Source organism: Phyllopteryx taeniolatus, chromosome 12 (assembly GCF_024500385.1).
Source record: "Phyllopteryx taeniolatus isolate TA_2022b chromosome 12, UOR_Ptae_1.2, whole genome shotgun sequence".
Taxonomy (NCBI): domain Eukaryota; kingdom Metazoa; phylum Chordata; class Actinopteri; order Syngnathiformes; family Syngnathidae; genus Phyllopteryx; species Phyllopteryx taeniolatus.
Window position 1 is genome coordinate 24,377,730 of NC_084513.1, and position 16,759 is coordinate 24,394,488.

At 42.8% G+C, this 16,759-nt stretch overlaps 1 protein-coding gene across 3 annotated transcripts in view; it reads right to left on the reverse strand.

Moving 5' to 3' along the window:
- Nucleotides 1-16,759, reverse strand: part of ccdc93 (coiled-coil domain containing 93) — a 66,758-nt gene that overhangs the window by 36,289 nt on the left and 13,710 nt on the right. For all 3 annotated transcript variants that reach the window (XR_009791033.1, XR_009791032.1, XM_061791677.1), the window contains exons 8-13: nucleotides 14,804-14,840; nucleotides 11,811-11,891; nucleotides 9,194-9,244; nucleotides 6,296-6,382; nucleotides 5,343-5,456; nucleotides 377-439 (exon numbers count right to left, since the gene is read on the reverse strand). Coding sequence is in view for 1 of the 3 variants with exons in the window: in XM_061791677.1 (XP_061647661.1) it covers nucleotides 377-439; nucleotides 5,343-5,456; nucleotides 6,296-6,382; nucleotides 9,194-9,244; nucleotides 11,811-11,891; nucleotides 14,804-14,840 (433 nt within the window). In the remaining 2 variants the exon portion in view is untranslated. The remainder of the gene's footprint in view (nucleotides 1-376; nucleotides 440-5,342; nucleotides 5,457-6,295; nucleotides 6,383-9,193; nucleotides 9,245-11,810; nucleotides 11,892-14,803; nucleotides 14,841-16,759) is intronic.

Here is a 16,759-nt window from a genome sequence, read left to right on the forward strand (position 1 = left end):
AATCTGGTTTGGATGCCCACCCGGATGCCTCCCTGGTAAGGTGTTACAGGCATGTCCCAACGGGAGGAGGCTGCGTTGAAGATCCAGGATGCGCTGGAGAGACTATGTCTCCCAGCTGCCCTGGGAACACTTTGGGGTCCCCCCAGAAGAGCTGGACAAAGTGGCTGTGAAGAGGAAATCTGGGCTTCCCTGCTTAAACTGCTGTCCCTGTGACCCGACCTCGGATAAGCGGAAGAAAATGGATGGATGGATGGATGGATGGAAGAATAAAAAACAGTACATTTACGCTACTTCACGGATTTCACCTATACAGAGGATGGTCCGGAACCTAACCCCTGCAATAAATGAGTGATTACTGAATTGTGTAATGTCTTACCTCAATCAGTTTTATCTTGGCCTCGCCGCAACCTTCCTTAACTTCTGTATGCTTGGCTTGTAGCTAATAAGACAGAGACCATATCTATTAGTCAACACAATCAGGCATATCATTTCCCTTATATTGATAATAGCGGTCAACAAACAATTTACTTTCCAAGATTTTTTAGCTGAATTAGGACTATTTTGATGTGCTGGATCCAAATATCACATTGATTTTGCTCAGCTAAAATTTAGGTCAACTTTTTGAACAAGGGCCGCACTTTTTTTTTTTTTTTCTCGCTTTTGTTCACATGTACAGGTATTTTCACTTTATATCACGGGTTCTCAACGTGGGTCAGGCAGCCCTGCGGAGGGGGTGTGAGTCATTCTCTGTCAGAAGGGTTACCCGTAACATTCATTTTACAGGTACTTACATTTACCACATTCTACTATTCAATTTACATTTAGAAGTTTGCAGCATTTGATTATAAAGAGTGTATTTCTCTCTTAAAAAACCTATCTCAAATGAGAAATAATAACAAAAATCAAACAATAATGTCACATTTGGGTGTCTCATTTAAATATGTTCAAGATAAAAGTTATCGGAAGCTTTGCATTTCATATAACGCTGTTGCTGTGGCGACATGCCGTTCCCTGTGCTGTTCTCCAATAAAACAACGCTGTTTTGAGGATCTAGACATGCACTAAAACTCATGAGATGTTGCACACACATCAAGCCCGGCTTTTTACAAACTCCTCCAACAGATTTTATCCGATCGACTTCAAACTTTGGGTGTCTCATCTAAACATATTCAAGATGAAAAGTTACTAAAAGCTTTTCATAACGTATCTGCTCCTGTGGCAACATCCTGTGCGTAGCGCTGTTGTGTTGTGACGCACATATTTGTAAACTGGAATGAAAATGTCTTATGAGACTACAATCTGAAAAGTGCGGTGCGTATTTCTATTCAATTGATCCACAATGTGCCACTACCCCAACGCGCCGGTGCCCCAACTTGAGAGTACCTCAACGTCCAAGTACCCCAACGTGCCAGTACCTCAATGTGCCAGTACACCAACATGGGCAGGGGTGCTAGGGCCCTTCATAGCTGCTCCCAGCTCTAGTTTTGAATATTATTGAAATCACGATTAATCAACACGATTATTCATTTATTTTAAAACTTTGTAGTTATTTAATTATCAAAACTAACTTTTAAATATAACTTAAAAAAAACAGAAAATAAATTAGAAACAAGTCAAAAAATTATGTATTAAAATAAAAGAAGTTAAAAAAATAAAAAAAATAAAACAACAAAGAAAAATATTCATGGCTAAAACGTCTCAATGTTTTTAGCCACGACTGTACTGTCTATTATATACGTAAACTGGTGACACACCAAATGTGAAAGTTGCTCACTAAAGCTTCGTCAGCAAGCTAAAAGAGCTTCAGTTGTACTTGTGCAATTCATTAGTGCCACACTATATTCAATTAGCTAACGATGCAATCAACTTCTTAAACAGCAAACCTACAATTTCGTTGCAACATGCTGCCAATTAATTTTTTTTGTCTGAGTTTGTTGTCACATTTCTGTCGGGCCAATTATATATTACTCGTGCACTCACTGTAGTAGTCTCGCCACGCTGCACTGTTTGCATATCTGTTGTTGACCAATACTGGTCACTCATGCCAGAGTAGCATCTGCCCCACTTGCACACTGACTGAGGAGTATCTGCAACATTTGCACAATCAACATTGTCCCAGATTATCGCAGTACTCGTCACTTTAAACTGCATACACTCCTTGAAGTCTCGGCGCCCAGATTAGTCATTCCAACTGCTCTAAGTGCTAGAGGACTGCATCGTTTTGCACAATTGTCATAAATAAATAATAGTACCGGCATTACCAGATAACTTGCAACCCCTTATTGCTCAGTGACTGTTTTTCTCAATGTCTTTCTGTCTCAGAAGTGTTCTCTGTCAATTGACTGTCTGTTGTCGTACTAGAGCGGCTCCAACTACCGGAGACACATTCCTTATGTGTTTTTTGGACATAGTTGGCAAATAAAGATGATTCTGATTCTGATGATTACTCTTTCGGAGACTGAGTAACTGCACGAGCTGTTCATTCAAAAAAAATTAAAAAAAATAATCTACGATGGAATAAGTGAACTGCGATATAGTGAGGAACAGCTGTCTTTAGAATCCATGGTTGCTATGCAAGAACTGCATAGCCCTCACAATTACCTTGTGTGAACCAGAGAAGAAGAAGAAAATAATGTTTGGTGTGGATTACACTTCATATTTACAGTATATAGCCGACATTGAAGCCTGTTCGGCCGACATTTGATCATTGGCCACAATGGGAAAAACTTCTTTCTTTTAAACTTGAGCATGATGCTGAGAATTCACTTATTTGCTGTTTTATTGCTCAGCCCAAAGCTTTGTCAACATATCAATAAAAATCACGAGAGACAATAGTATCGATGTTTTTCATGCCACTGATATTGTGATATTAGAGCATAATGTAATGATACCTCCTACCAGATTCATATTGAACAGATGACACCAGAGGTGGGTAGTAATGTGGTACATTTACTCAAGTAACATTTTCGATAAACTGTACTTTTCAGAGTACTTTAAATGCACCGTACGTTTTACTTTTACTTGAGTATTTATGTGAAGAAGGTTCGATAATTAATCCGTTACAATGATCGACATGCCGTTCGCTACTTTTATTTATCCATTCTTGCGTGTGCGCGTCTATTTTAATACTCCTTCTTCGACATCCGCATCGGGTGCCTGTTGCACCAATACTAATGTCATTTGACTCCAATTCACCAATCAGACAACACAAGGCAGTCACATGACCACGCACGGAACCTTCGCGAGCCAATCAAAATGACTCATTTTGCGGGAAAAACAAACAGACGCCAAAAAAAACCTTCAATTGTGACTGCCCAAACTTTCATATCTCAGCCCACTTATACCATCAGTAACACACTACGCCGCCAGGGACTCAAATCCTGCAGTGCCAGACGTGTCCCCTTGCTTAAGCCAGTACATGTCCAGGCGCGTCTGAAGTTTGCAAGAGAGCATTTGGATGATCCAGAAGAGGATTGGGATAATGTCATATGGTCAGATGTAACCAAAATAGAACTTTTTGGTAAAAACTCAACTTGTGTGTTTGGAGGAGAAAGAATGCTGAGTTGCATCCAAAGAACACCATACCTACTGTGAAGCATGGGGGTGGACACAACATGCTTTGGGGCTGCTTTTCTGCAAAGGGACCAGGACAACTGATCCGTGTAAAGGAAAGAATGAATAGGGCAATGTATCATGAGATTTTGAGTGAAAACCTCCTTTCATCAGCAAGGGCATTGAAGATGAAACATGGCTGGGTCTTTCAGCATGACAATGATCCCAAACACACCGCCCGGGCAACCAAGGAGTGGCTTCGTAAGAAGCATTTCAAGGTCCTGGAGTGGCCTGGGCAGTCTCCAGATCTCAATCCTATAGAAAATCTTTGGAGCGAGTTGAAAGTCTCTGTTGCCCAGCGACAGCCCCAAAACATCACTGCTCTAGAGGAGATCTGCATGGAGGAATGGGCCAAAATACCAGCAGCAGCGTGTGAAAACCTTGTGAAGATTTACAGAAAACGTTTGACCTCTGTCATTGCCAACAAAGGGTATATACGTATAGACAACGCAAAAGCTGGGAATTATTTTATTTTATTTTAGATACACTGGGTTTTAGCCCACAGACAAATTTAGGGTGAAATTCAATATCAGAGGTGTGGTCTATTCTCCCGTGCTGGTCTTTTGTCAACTCCCTCAACGGTACAAAAAGCTGCAACTCTTCCCTCTCTCTCTCGTTTTCCTGCTACGTTAAGGCCTTGGCTTGGGGCCAAAGCGGCCCTCCTGTCCCCCACGCCACGAGGGTGGATGAGCCCCACAGGCTCGGCCCAGCAAAAACCTTCCCAGCAGCTTCAAACACTCCCAAGGCCAAAGATAGCCTCTCTGCATGATACCTCAAGCACGCTTTTCGAGCATATGAGTTGAGTCGCCAGCGAGTTGGTCCAGGCAGGAATAATTTACGTGCGCAATTTCCCCTCTGAACGCGTGGCATACAATCTCCTCCTGGTGCTTTGGTCCCCCGCTATTTTTTCCTTTTTCCTTCTTGTGGTTCTTCTTTTCCTCGACATCCTGTTGAGGCATCGGAAGGAACGACCCGCCTGACTAGCTTGATCAGGGCAACGTGAGTAAAACTTGTGGATTACCAAGTTCAAGTTTGAACTTGGGGGGAGTCCTGTGGGGGGTGCTTTGGGAGTATAGTGTACCGCAGCCCCTGGGCTGTTGAGTCCCTGTATGACCGATGTCAGAGTTTGGTCCGCATGGCTGGCAGTAAGTCTGACTCGCTTCTAGACGCAGCTGAGGCATATAGGGGGTCTGGTTGGGTGGCCTCAGAATTGCAATTTCCACACTGACAGGAGCCAGGTGAGGTGGCTTGGGCATCTGATTAGGATGCCTTCTGGACGGCTCCCTGGTGAGGTGTTCCGGGCACGTTCCACCGGCAGGACGACCCAGATCACGCTGGAAAGACTATGTCTCCCGGCTGGACTGGGAACGCCTCGGGATCCCCCCGGAAGAACTGAATGAAGTGGCTGGGGAAAGGGAAGTCTGGGCTTCCCTTCTAAATTTACTGCCCCCGCGACCCGAACTCGGATAAGCGGAAGAAAATGGATGGATGGATGGATGGATGAATAAAAAACGTACATTCATGCTACTTCATGGATTTCACCTATACAGGGGATGGTCCGGAACCTAACCCCCGCAATAAATGAGTGATTACTGAATTGTCATACCTCTTCAAAGACATGCCAGATCCCAATTAGTTTCTACAACATTGTCACCAAATCTTCTGTATCGATGCTAGAAATTAAGATTCTAGTAATGCCTCACGTGATAAAGGTAAAGTGAACTACTGACCTCACCACATTGGTTAACCTTCTGCTGGATCTGTTTGTTCAGAGAAGCAACAGCTCTGCGGTGCTGGTGAAGCGTGCCAAACCGCTCCGAAAAGTCCTCTGATACCTCCACGTGCTGTAATGAACAGAAATGAGGAGTTACGCAAGTAAGTTTTCACCCTCCTTTTTTCCACACTCTCAGTAGTAATGGTAAGTACAGCATCTTATATTTTTATTTTAATGCATTTGAGTTTCTTTATACGAAGCGTTAACCTTTCCCGCTACGGTCACCGGACCGTGGTCGGGAGACGCAGGGGTTAACTCCCTTCTCTCGTTGCACAGCTGAGCTGGGTGGCGGCAACAATAAAAGGCACCGGTTTGCTGCTTTAATGGCTTTATTAGCTCCTCTGCGCGTTCAACGTCAACGGGTCCTCCGCTAATCGCTACTCTTCCCCGGTCGCCGTCGCTACACTTGCCACTGTACACACTCGCACCGGCGTGCACTCCTTCCTCCTTCGCAGTCCCGTCTCACTCACACATCGACGCACACGCCCACACACACTGAGCTTGCTGTCACAATCATGTGGGACAATACCCGTAACAGACGTATTTCGCCGTAAATTTCGACTTTCAAGGGTGAAATCCGACTTACACGGAAATCGTGTTACGTCGCCATCGTAGGAACGGAACTCGTTCGTAAATCGAGGACTTCCTGTATTCATCTTTTATTCATTTGAATGCATTTTATGTAAAAAAGAAAAAGAACAACTGCGTTTTATAAATAAAAAAAAAGACAGGAGAAAATTGCCATTCATTTCATGTAAATGTAAGGAAAAATATATCTTGATATACTGTATATCGTTATCGGGTAATAAAATGACCTGTCGTAATGTAAGACTTTGTCCATATCACAGGAATAGTACCATCCATACAAATATTCAATGTATACTGTGTATATTGATGACATGTACCCACCTTATCAGCATACTCGGACGCAATCAGTTTGATCTCCTCGGACTGTTGTCCCACAATATACCCCACCGCACTTGCTGTCAGTTGGCCCTGAAAGATATCTGCTTGTCAAAAACCCATAACTATAACAATGCAAACAAGAACAAAACTGTTGCTAAATGGCAATGTGAACGGCGCTCTTGTTGTAAAATTCAATGAATAAAGATCATTTATTATTATTTGTATTATTATTATTATTATTATTATGTACACCACTTTGTTACAGCTACCATTGACTTTTAAAGTGCTCAATAAATAAAGTAGTCTGGAACTGTTTTTCAAAATTTAGGTTTTCCTGATTTTTTTTTGGGGGGGGGGGGGGGGGGGGGGGTGGCTAAAACAAGACCCACTTATGCACTTGGGCATCCGGCTGAAGTCGCCCGTCCCCCACTATATAGGAACTTGAGCTGTGCAGTGACTTAGTTCCCCGGGTCCCATGGCGACTGTAGCAACCCGTTAAAGCTAATTCGTCGACTAGCGCGGTTGATCTACTACTCAGCTCACCCAAAGTCCATATTCAAGAACTCTCCTCCATTGAAAAGAAACTGTCACTTTGCCTGTTCTCCCCGTGCCTGCGTGGGTTTTCTCTGGGCACTCCGGTTTCCTCCCACATCCCAAAAACATTCATGAATTGGAGACTAAATTTCCCGTAGGTGTGAATGGGAGTGTGAATGGTTGTTTGTTTGTATGTGCCCTGCGATTGGCTGGCGACCAGTTCAGGGTGTACCCCGCCTCCTGCCCGATGATAGCTGGGATAGGCTCCGGCACGCCCGCGACCCTTGTGAGGAGAAGCGGAACGGAAGATGAATAAACGAAAGTACCATATTTTCACGACCATAAGGCGTATTAAAAGGCGCAGTCTCAGTTACGTGGTCTATTTCTGCATTTAACACACACATAAGGCGCACCGTATTATTGGGCGCAGGCATGGTAAAACCTACCCTAGCTTAAAACATACGGTAGCATGCATGCACGCTAAAACGAACGCTAGCGTATGTTGTTAAAAAGACAGCGGGAGCAAAACTGAGTTCGGTTGTACTTTATTGAAGTATTTAACAATGTACTCATTATTTTTTGATCAATCCTCATCCACAAATCCATCAAAGTCCTCATCTTCTGTATCTGAAATGAACAGCTGGGCAAGTTCTCCATCAAACACGCCGGGTTCCCTCTCGTCGTTGTCGGAGTCAGTCTCGTTGCTGGGAGTCTGTTCAGCAATGATGCTGGCTTTCGCGAAAGCTCGGACAACAGTCAAAGCAGATACCTTAGCCCAGGCATCCACAATCCATTCACATATGGTGGCGTAACTCGCCCAGCGATAGATGGATATATGGCGCCGTTTCATAAAACGAAAACACCAAGACGGACCTCCTTGTAAATGTTCGATTTTCATTTCTTCTGCAAGCGTTATTGCCCTCAGTCGAATGGTGACTGTAGAGACGCTTCTCCAGGCTGTTCTTTGCTCATTAATCCATTGCCCGAGTTGGTCTTCCAACTCGGGCCACCTCGCCTTGTTTCCGCGGAAACTCAGCTTCGTCGTCTTGACTCGGCGAAGCTCGTTTTCCTGCTTCCGCCACTTGCGAACCGTGGATTCGTTGATCTTGAATTCTCTCGCGGCTGCTCAAGTCCCATGTTCCTCCGCGTAACTGATAGCTTGCAGTTTAAACTGTGCTTCGTAAGCGTGTCTCTTCGTAGGTGCCATTTTCGGGGGTCCTTAGCCAAACCGATGTTGTTTTGCACAATGCACATACCGGCGCTACAAACCTACTGGGGGCATGCCCTTAGCGTCCTCTTTCACGTGCACCCTTCCCCCTTTAACATCCGCACGCTGTCCTCACTCACATCCGCCTTTCCTCTATATAAGCAGCGTGTCGGCAGGAAATGCTCCCAGTCAATCAAGCGGACCGCTCATCAAAGTCACACAACAACATTTACAGATTTTGGAACTCGGCGCGTCGCATTATAAGGCGCCCTGTCCATTTTGGAGAAAATGTAAGACTTACGTGCGCCTTATGGGCGTGACTGTAAATACATTATTTTGCAATCAAAAACTCCCACACACACACCTAGAGAAACCTCCATCCAATCCATTTTCTGTACCGCTCATCCTCACTAGGGTCGCGGGCGTCCTGGTGCCTATCCCAGCTATCTTCGGGCGACAGGCGGGGTACACCCTGAAATGGTCGCCAGCCAATTGCACATATAAACAAACAACCATTCGCATTCACATTCACACCTACGGGCAATTTAGATTCTTCAATCCAACTACCACGCATGTTTTTGGGATGTGGGAGGAGGAAACCGGAGTACCCGGAGAAAACCCACACAGGCATGGGGAGAACATGCAAACTTCACACAGGCAGGGCCGGGATTTGAAACCTGGTCCTCGGAACTGTGAGGCAGCTGTGCTAACCAGTCGCCCACCGTGCCGCCCCCAAAGGAACACGTAACAGTAAATAGCGTGCCAATAGTTTGTCAATAGTAAAAATGTCACACAGTTGAATTTAAATTTATGATGTTGCCACCAAAAGCACTTTTTCATTGTTGTTGGTGTTTTATAGAAGGAAAGCACTGTTCAGATGTTTGAGCTGTCACTGGAAGAAAAAAAAAAGTCACTGTTGTGCAAAAAGAGATCATTTTACAAAAAGCTGGTTTTCTCTGTTTTCTGTTCCAAAATTAATAAAAAACAGAAAAGGTAGAAACAAACTTTTTGTAATCTCATGTTTACAGAAAGCAAAATTTTGTGGGCCTTTAAAGATCAGTCAAAATTCTCTCGGGGGGGTGTATTTTCTGAAGATGGCTGGCATTGAAAGAGTTAAAAACTAGAGCTCTAGAGGAAAACAAAAACAGGTTTTGGCCTACCTCTATATTGCCCATGGCGGCCATTGTGTTCATCAAGCTTTGGATCCGGGTCTAAAGATCGAAAACAAAGAAGTGTAGCTCATGGTCAAGTACTTGCAAGCACACACACACAAAAATAAATCAATAAAAAACATTAAGACACTTTGGAATCATAAAGAAGCACAACATAATTTACACAGAAATATTAGAAGATGTTAGACCAAAACAGGTGTGTCCTGGGTGGGTGGTCACATTAAGGTAGTGGGTCTCAATTGTTAGCCGTCATGCCTCGCTAGTTTATACCTTTTCAAAAAGGTGGATGACTTTTTAACACTTGTTTGCATGCAACATTTTCAATGACAATGCTTATATTTCCTGGTACCTTATTCCGATAAGGTATGGATGAAAATTGTGATCTATGGAGTACTTGGAACTGGATTATCTGTAAATGACTGTTTTTTGTCATTGAGAATGTGTTTCTACAGATTTGTGCCCAGTGGTCTTTTTCCCATTTTGGTGCAGTGGGTACGGAAAGTATTCAGACCCTCTTAAAATTTTGCAGCCATTTGCTAAAATCATTTAAGTTCATTTTGTTCCTCATTAATGTACACACAGCACCCCATATTGACAGAAAAAAAACATCATTGTTGAATTTTTTGCAGATTTATAAAAAAAAAAAGAAAAAACTAAAATATCACACAGCCGTAAGTATTCAGACACTGGCCGTCCGCCCAAACTGAGCAATCGGGAGAGGAGAGCCTTGGTGAGAGAGGTATAGAAGAACCCAAAGATCACTGTGGCTCTGCTCCAGAGATGCAGTCGGGACATGGGAGAAAGTTCTAGAAAGTCAACCATCATTGCAGCCCCCCCACCAGTCGGGGCTTTATGGCAGAGTGGCCCGACGGAAGCCTCTCCTCAGTGCAAGACACATGAAGTTTGAAGTAAGCCCGCATGGAGTTGCTAAAAAACACTTGAAGGAATCCAAGATGGTGAGAAATAAGATTCTTGAAATAGAACTTGTTGGCCTTTATTTCTAAGCAGTATGTATGAAGAAAACCAGGCATTGCTCAGCACCTGTCCAATACAGTCCCAACAGTGAAACATGGTGGTGGCAGCATCATGCTGTGGGGGTGTTTTTCAGCTGCAGGGACAGGAAAGATGTACAAGTACAGGTACATCCTGGACGAAAACCTTCTCCAGAGTGCTCAGGACCTCAGACTGGACCGAAGGTTCATCTCCCAACAAGACAATGACCCTAAGCACTTAGCTAAAACAACGAAGGAGTGGCTTCAGAACAACTCCGTGACGGTTCTTGAATGGCCCAGCCAGAGCCCTGACTTCAACCCAATTGAGCATCTCTGGAGAAGCCTGAAAATGGCTGTTCACCATTCAACCTGACAGAACTGGAGAGGATCTGCAAGAAGGAATGGTAAAGGATCCCCAAATCCAGGTGTGAAAAACTTGTCGCATCGTTCCCAAAAAGACTCATGGCTGTATTAGCTCAAAAAGGGTGCTTCGACTAAATACTGAGCAAAGGCTCTGAATACTTTTTGGCTATGTGATAGTTCAGTTTTTCTTTTTTAATAAATCTGCAAAAGTTCCACAATTCCGTTTTTTCTCTGTCAATATCGGGTGCTGTGTGTTCATTAACGAGGGGAAAAAAATGAACTTAAAAGATTTTAGCAAAAGGCTGCAATATAACAAAGACTGAAAAATTTAAAGGGGTCTGAATACTCTCCATACCCACTGTAAGTGTGTTAAATTCATACTTGAGATTAAGTTGTATACTTTTGAAAGGAGTTTTTTTGTTTTGTAGAATTAGTTCTACTATTTACGGAAGAAAAACGGGTAGTTCTAAAGTATTCGCGTGTGTCGAGAATCTTTTTAAGATTGTCGTTCAAACTTTCTTGTATTGAAGGAAGTTACCACCTCTAATTTGAAATTCTTGGAATAAGCTTTCACGTGACACGAATACATTAGTTTTTCATAAGTGATGTTGGCGGTCAATTCCACTTTCTTCCCATGTGACTTTTCCACCAAGCTGATAAAGGGGCAGCCATAATCAGATTCTTAAAACAATTGTGGCGTTCGATAAATGGGAGGTCTGAACGTTTGATGCTATTGCAGTCCATCTGTTCTAGTTCCAGACAAGATTGTTGTTCAACATTTCGATATAACCATTTAATGAGGTACTGTATTTGGTATCTGGGTGCGTCAAGTCCTCGGGCTTCTGCTTTACCTTTCTGAAGGGTAGCTAGGCTTGAGTCTATTTCTCTTATTTTTATAGTACAATTGTTTTAAATGGCAGAGTCTAGCATTTGGAACCATTTTAATGTGGGTTTGAATGGGATGATTGAAAATAATTAGTTCATTTGTGGTAACGTTTTCATTTGTACTGTAGCTTTACGCCCTAAAAGTGAGATAGGTTGGCTGTTCCAACGTTTGAAATTATCACAATTGTTTTCCAGTGGAGAACTTGTGACCACCACAGGCGGACACACCCATCTGTTGTTGACTTTATTGTAAACATTTGCTATGTTGCTCAATAGTTTTATTATTTTAATCAAGGTGTAACTCTATAATTTGGCACTTTTTTCGTATGAACCAAAATCTCAAGTTTAGGTGTGAATGCTTTTACCTCCTCCACCGCCCACTGAACTTCTTCCTCTGACACCTGTGTCACAGAGTCCTTAGCCGTCGAAGCCATTTTTTCACCTGACTGAAAAAAGTAACATACATATTGACGATTAAGAAATGGAGCAATTAATCCAAATGAGAACATTACAAAACACAAGAGTAAGAATGTCATCAATCCATTGAAGGCTGGACAGTATCTTTTATGTTTTAAAGGGCTGTACAAAACAAATAAAAGATGTTTTCCTTGACAATCACGAATACCTCAGGCGAGCAATTGTGCCGATATGGCTAAAAAACGAACCATCGTTCTGTACCATCTATTCGTCCATTTTCTATCCATCTTATCCTGTCTAGGGTGCAGATCTCTAAACCTTCCCTTGAACATAAAACACACAAAGATGGTGACATCTTAGCCTCATTCTCAACTCGTGGGGAACACTTACAGCTATATCAACAGATGTTCAAATACCATGGACAATTTTTTACGAAAAAAATATTCTACAGACCTATACAATTAAAAAAAAAAAAAAAAAACTCCTGTTAGTCTCCGGCATGATCTAGCAAATTCAGAATATTGGACATGCCTGTGTTGAGAAAGCAGGTCGTTGTCCTGCTTGAGGTCACAAAGTGATGACGAAACATTCTCCTTCACAAATGTTGGGACGGAGCAGAATTTATGGTTCCTTCAATCCCAGCAAGTCGCAAAGCAGCCCAAGACCGTGTTTGACTGCCAGTATGTTGTTTTCTCTGAAATGTTGTTACATCTACGCCAGATGGAACGGGACGTACACCTTTTGTCTCGTCAGTCCATAGATATTCTCCCAAAAGTCTTGGGAATTGTCCAGATGTTTTTTGTCTTTTTAAAGTAAGACAAGCTTTTATGTTCTTTTTGTCAACAGCAGTTTTCGCCTTGGAACTCTGCCATGGATGCCATTTTTGCCCGCTCTCTTCAGAATTGCTGTATCGTGAACACCGAGGCAATGGAGGCTTGCCGTTCTTTAAATGTTCTCCTGGGTTACTATCTGACCTCCATGCGTCTTTGCTGTCATCTTGGGGTAATTTTTTGCAGGCCGGCCAGTCCCGGGATGATTCGCTACTGTTCCATGTTTTCTCCATTTGAGGATAATGCCTCTCTGGTTGGCAGGAATCCTAACGCTTTAGAAATGGCTTTGTAAACCTATCCAGACTGATGTCAATTATTTGATTTATTTATTTTTGGTGTTGTTATTTTTTTATTTTATTAAACACATTAACACATCACAAAATAAAGCAGAATGACATCCAAACAAAGAAAAATTACAACAAATAACAAAATACAAGAGACCACGTAAAACAATAAAATAAGCATAACCACAGCAACAACAAAATTGCAATTTGGAAATTTCTTACTGATAATAATTAATTAAGATAATAATATCTTAGTCTGGACAAACATTAATTAAGAATTTCCCCAATTTTTTATATTTTCTTTAAAAATAATTTTTAACTTCATGGTTTGTTTTAACCCTGTACCCATCCAATATTCAGGATTGCCTTGTATGGAGTGAATATCTATTGAGGGTTTTAAAAATAATCTAACAAAATTTAAAGCATCACTGTAGTTTATAAAGCCCCCAAGCGTCACAAAGCCAAGGTAAAGACAATTTTCGACATAAATGCACTTAAAGATTTTCGCGACGTCTCTCAAAAAGGAGGACACTATATGACAATGCGAAAAGTCAAATGTCAAAGACTCTGACAAGGATTATGGAGGCCACTGTGCTCTTAGGAACCTTAAGTACAGCAGATATTTTTTGGGGAAAATTTAAGGATGTCTGAATACTTTCCGTACCCACTGTATATCAAAAATCAGGAGTAGAAGTAACAGAAAATACATTTTCAAAATGACATCACAATAGGTAGTGGGTTCCTTTTTACAGTGTAAGATAGTTAGTTGCAAGTAGGATGAGACTTTTCTGACAGGACAAAGTTTGAGTCTAAAAGTTAGATAAAAAATAAGACACAATTCAGCAGCTGCAGCCCGGCCGGGGCCCGCAGCTGGCCGAGGCCCGCTGCAGCTGCGGGCCCCGGCCGAGGCCCGCAGCTGGCCGAGGCCCGCTGCAGCTGCGGGCCCGGCCGAGGCCCGCAGCTGGCCGGGGCCCGCAGCTGGCCGAGGCCCGCTGCAGCTGCGGGCCCGGCCGAGGCCCGCAGCTGGCCGAGGCCCGCTGCAGCTGCGGGCCCGGCCGAGGCCCGCAGCTGGCCGAGGCCCGCTGCTGCTGCGGGCCCGGCCGAGGCTCGCTGCAGGCCTGGCCGAGGCCCGCTTCTGGCCTGGCCGAGGCCCGCTTCTGGCCTGGTCGAGGCCCGCTTCTGGCCTGGTCGAGGCCCGCTTCTGGCCTGGTCGAGGCCCGCTTCTGGCCTGGTCGAGGCCAGCTTTTGGCCTGGTTGAGGCTGGTAGGATGGTGGAGGCCAGCTGCTCCAAGGCTGGTGGAGGTTGGTCGCCTGCTTGAGGTCAGCTGCTGCAGGGCGGATGGAGGCTGGTACCATTTGGGCTAGCTGCTACAAGACTGGTGGAGGACGGTACCCTGGTGGAGGCTAGCTACTGCAGGTCTGGTGGAGGCTGGTACCTGTAGGCTAGCTACTGCAGGGCTGGTGGGGATAGTAGCCGGCTACCGCAGGGCTAGTGGAAGCTAGCTCCTGCAGGGGTGTTAGACGTTTGCTGCTGTAGGGCTAGTGAGTTCAAGAAATGGTCCAGGGTTCAAACAAACCAGACGCAAATAGGCCTCAAAAGTCTTGAGATAATCTGATACTGAAGAATCGAAAACCTAAATCCCAGAGATCTCAGAGTAGGAAGATCATGAATAACTTGCAAGATAGCCAACATTCAAACCATTATTGGAAATAAGACAACTGAAAAAAAGAAAAATTCTTTCACGGATCCCACAGATCTCAGAAACAAAGAGTTTACTTATTACTATATTATCATTAGTCCAGCTTTCATATTTTTTTCAAACCAACCTGATCTTGTTTGGATTGTTCGCTGAATCCATATCGCCTGGAAAAAAAAGGAAATACTGTAAATACATTTTCTTTGAGTCGACGGAGAAAAATGTTTTGAAACAGTTCAAAGTGTTTTAATCAAGCAAGCTTGAGGAATAGAAACTAAAAAGAAAGGGAAAACTGATTAAAATTGTTAGATATTATAAGGTCCCCTTTCTGCTATTAAGGTTCTTGTTGCTCCACTTAATTTATCAGACATGCTTTTACCAAACAAGTATTTCTGTAACAGCCTTCCTCAAGACCTGACGACTGCTTAGAGCGTTCGTATTTTTAACAGACGTTCCTTTTAACTGAATAAAAATTCATCTGTCGTTTCTCAATACTGCTTACAGAGCTACCAACCTACTGAGTAGAAATTCACTTCCTGAACAATTTGTCCAAATGTGTCTGAATTTCCATATTTTCAAGATTTTGTCAAGAACCTTTCCGTGCAACAGTCCTATTATAATTGTTAATAAATGATGGCTTCAATTTTTTTTCATTTTAATGTTTTTATGACATTAACCTTGTAATGGTGGATGCAGTTGCAGCCTGAATCAAAGTACCAGTATTTGAGATTTCGACGCTCCATCATCAAAAATATCTGTCTATGGATTAATTCACCTTTGCCAATTCAACAACATTGTGCAATGTACTTGTATGCGTACAAGAAGTGCATGTAGGAAGAATAAATGCAATCTTCTCTTGCATGCTATTTGTATTACATATTTATATTTCCTATATCCACAATTGCTGCTGAAACTATGCAAATTTCCATTGTGGGACTAATAAAGGTTATCTTATATTGCTGACATTTCTGAATAATAATGATGTACTTTTAACCTGCCCACGTTTTGAAATGACGTACTACAGCCCCAATTCCAATGAAGTTGGGGCGTTGTGTTAAACATAAATAAAAACAGAATGCAATGATTTGCAAATCATGTTCAACCTATATTTAATTGACTACTCTACAAAGACAAGATATTTAATGTTCAAACTGATTGTTTTTAGCAAATAATTATTAACTTTGAATGTTATGGCTCCAACACGTTCCAAAAAAGCTGGGACAGGTAGCAAAAAAGACTGAGAAGGTTGAGGAATGCTCATCAAACACGTGTTTGGAACATCCCACAGGTGAACAGGCTCATTGGGAACAGGTGGGTGCCACGATTGGGTAGATTGGGCTAAGGAACACTTCAGAAAACCAAAGTCAGTAAATACAGTTCGGCGCTACATCTGTAAGTGCAACTTAAAACTCTACTATGCAAAGCAAAAGACATTTATCAACACCCAGAAACGCCGCTGTCTTCTCTGGGCCCGAGCTCATCTAATCTAGTGCCAATGGCATGGGTAACTTATACATCTGTGAAGGCACTATTAATGCTGAAAGGTACATGCAGGTTTTGGAGAAACATATGCTGCCATCCAAGCAACGCCTTTTTCATGGACGCCACTGCTTATTTCACCAAGACAATGCCAAACCACATTCTGCACGTGTTACAACAGCGTGGCTTCGTGGTAAAAGAGTGCTGGTACTAGACTGGCCTGCCTGCAGTCCAGACTTGTCTCCCATTGAAAATGTGTGGCACATTATGAAGCGTAAAATACGACAACGGAGACCCCGGACTGTTGAAGAGCTGAAGCTGTACAACGAGCAAGAATGGGAAAGAATTCCACCTACAAAGCTTCAACAATTCGTGTCCTCAGTTCCCAAATTGTTATTGTTTATTTGTTAAAAGAAAAGGTGATGTAACACAGTGGTAAACATGACCGTGTCCCAGCTTTTTGGGAACGTGTTGCAGACATAAAATTCTCAGATAATGACTATTTGCTAAAAACAAAGTTTATCAGTTTGAACATTAAATATCTTGTCTTTGTAGTGTATTCCATTAAATATAGGTTGAACATGATCTGCAAATCATTGTATTCTGT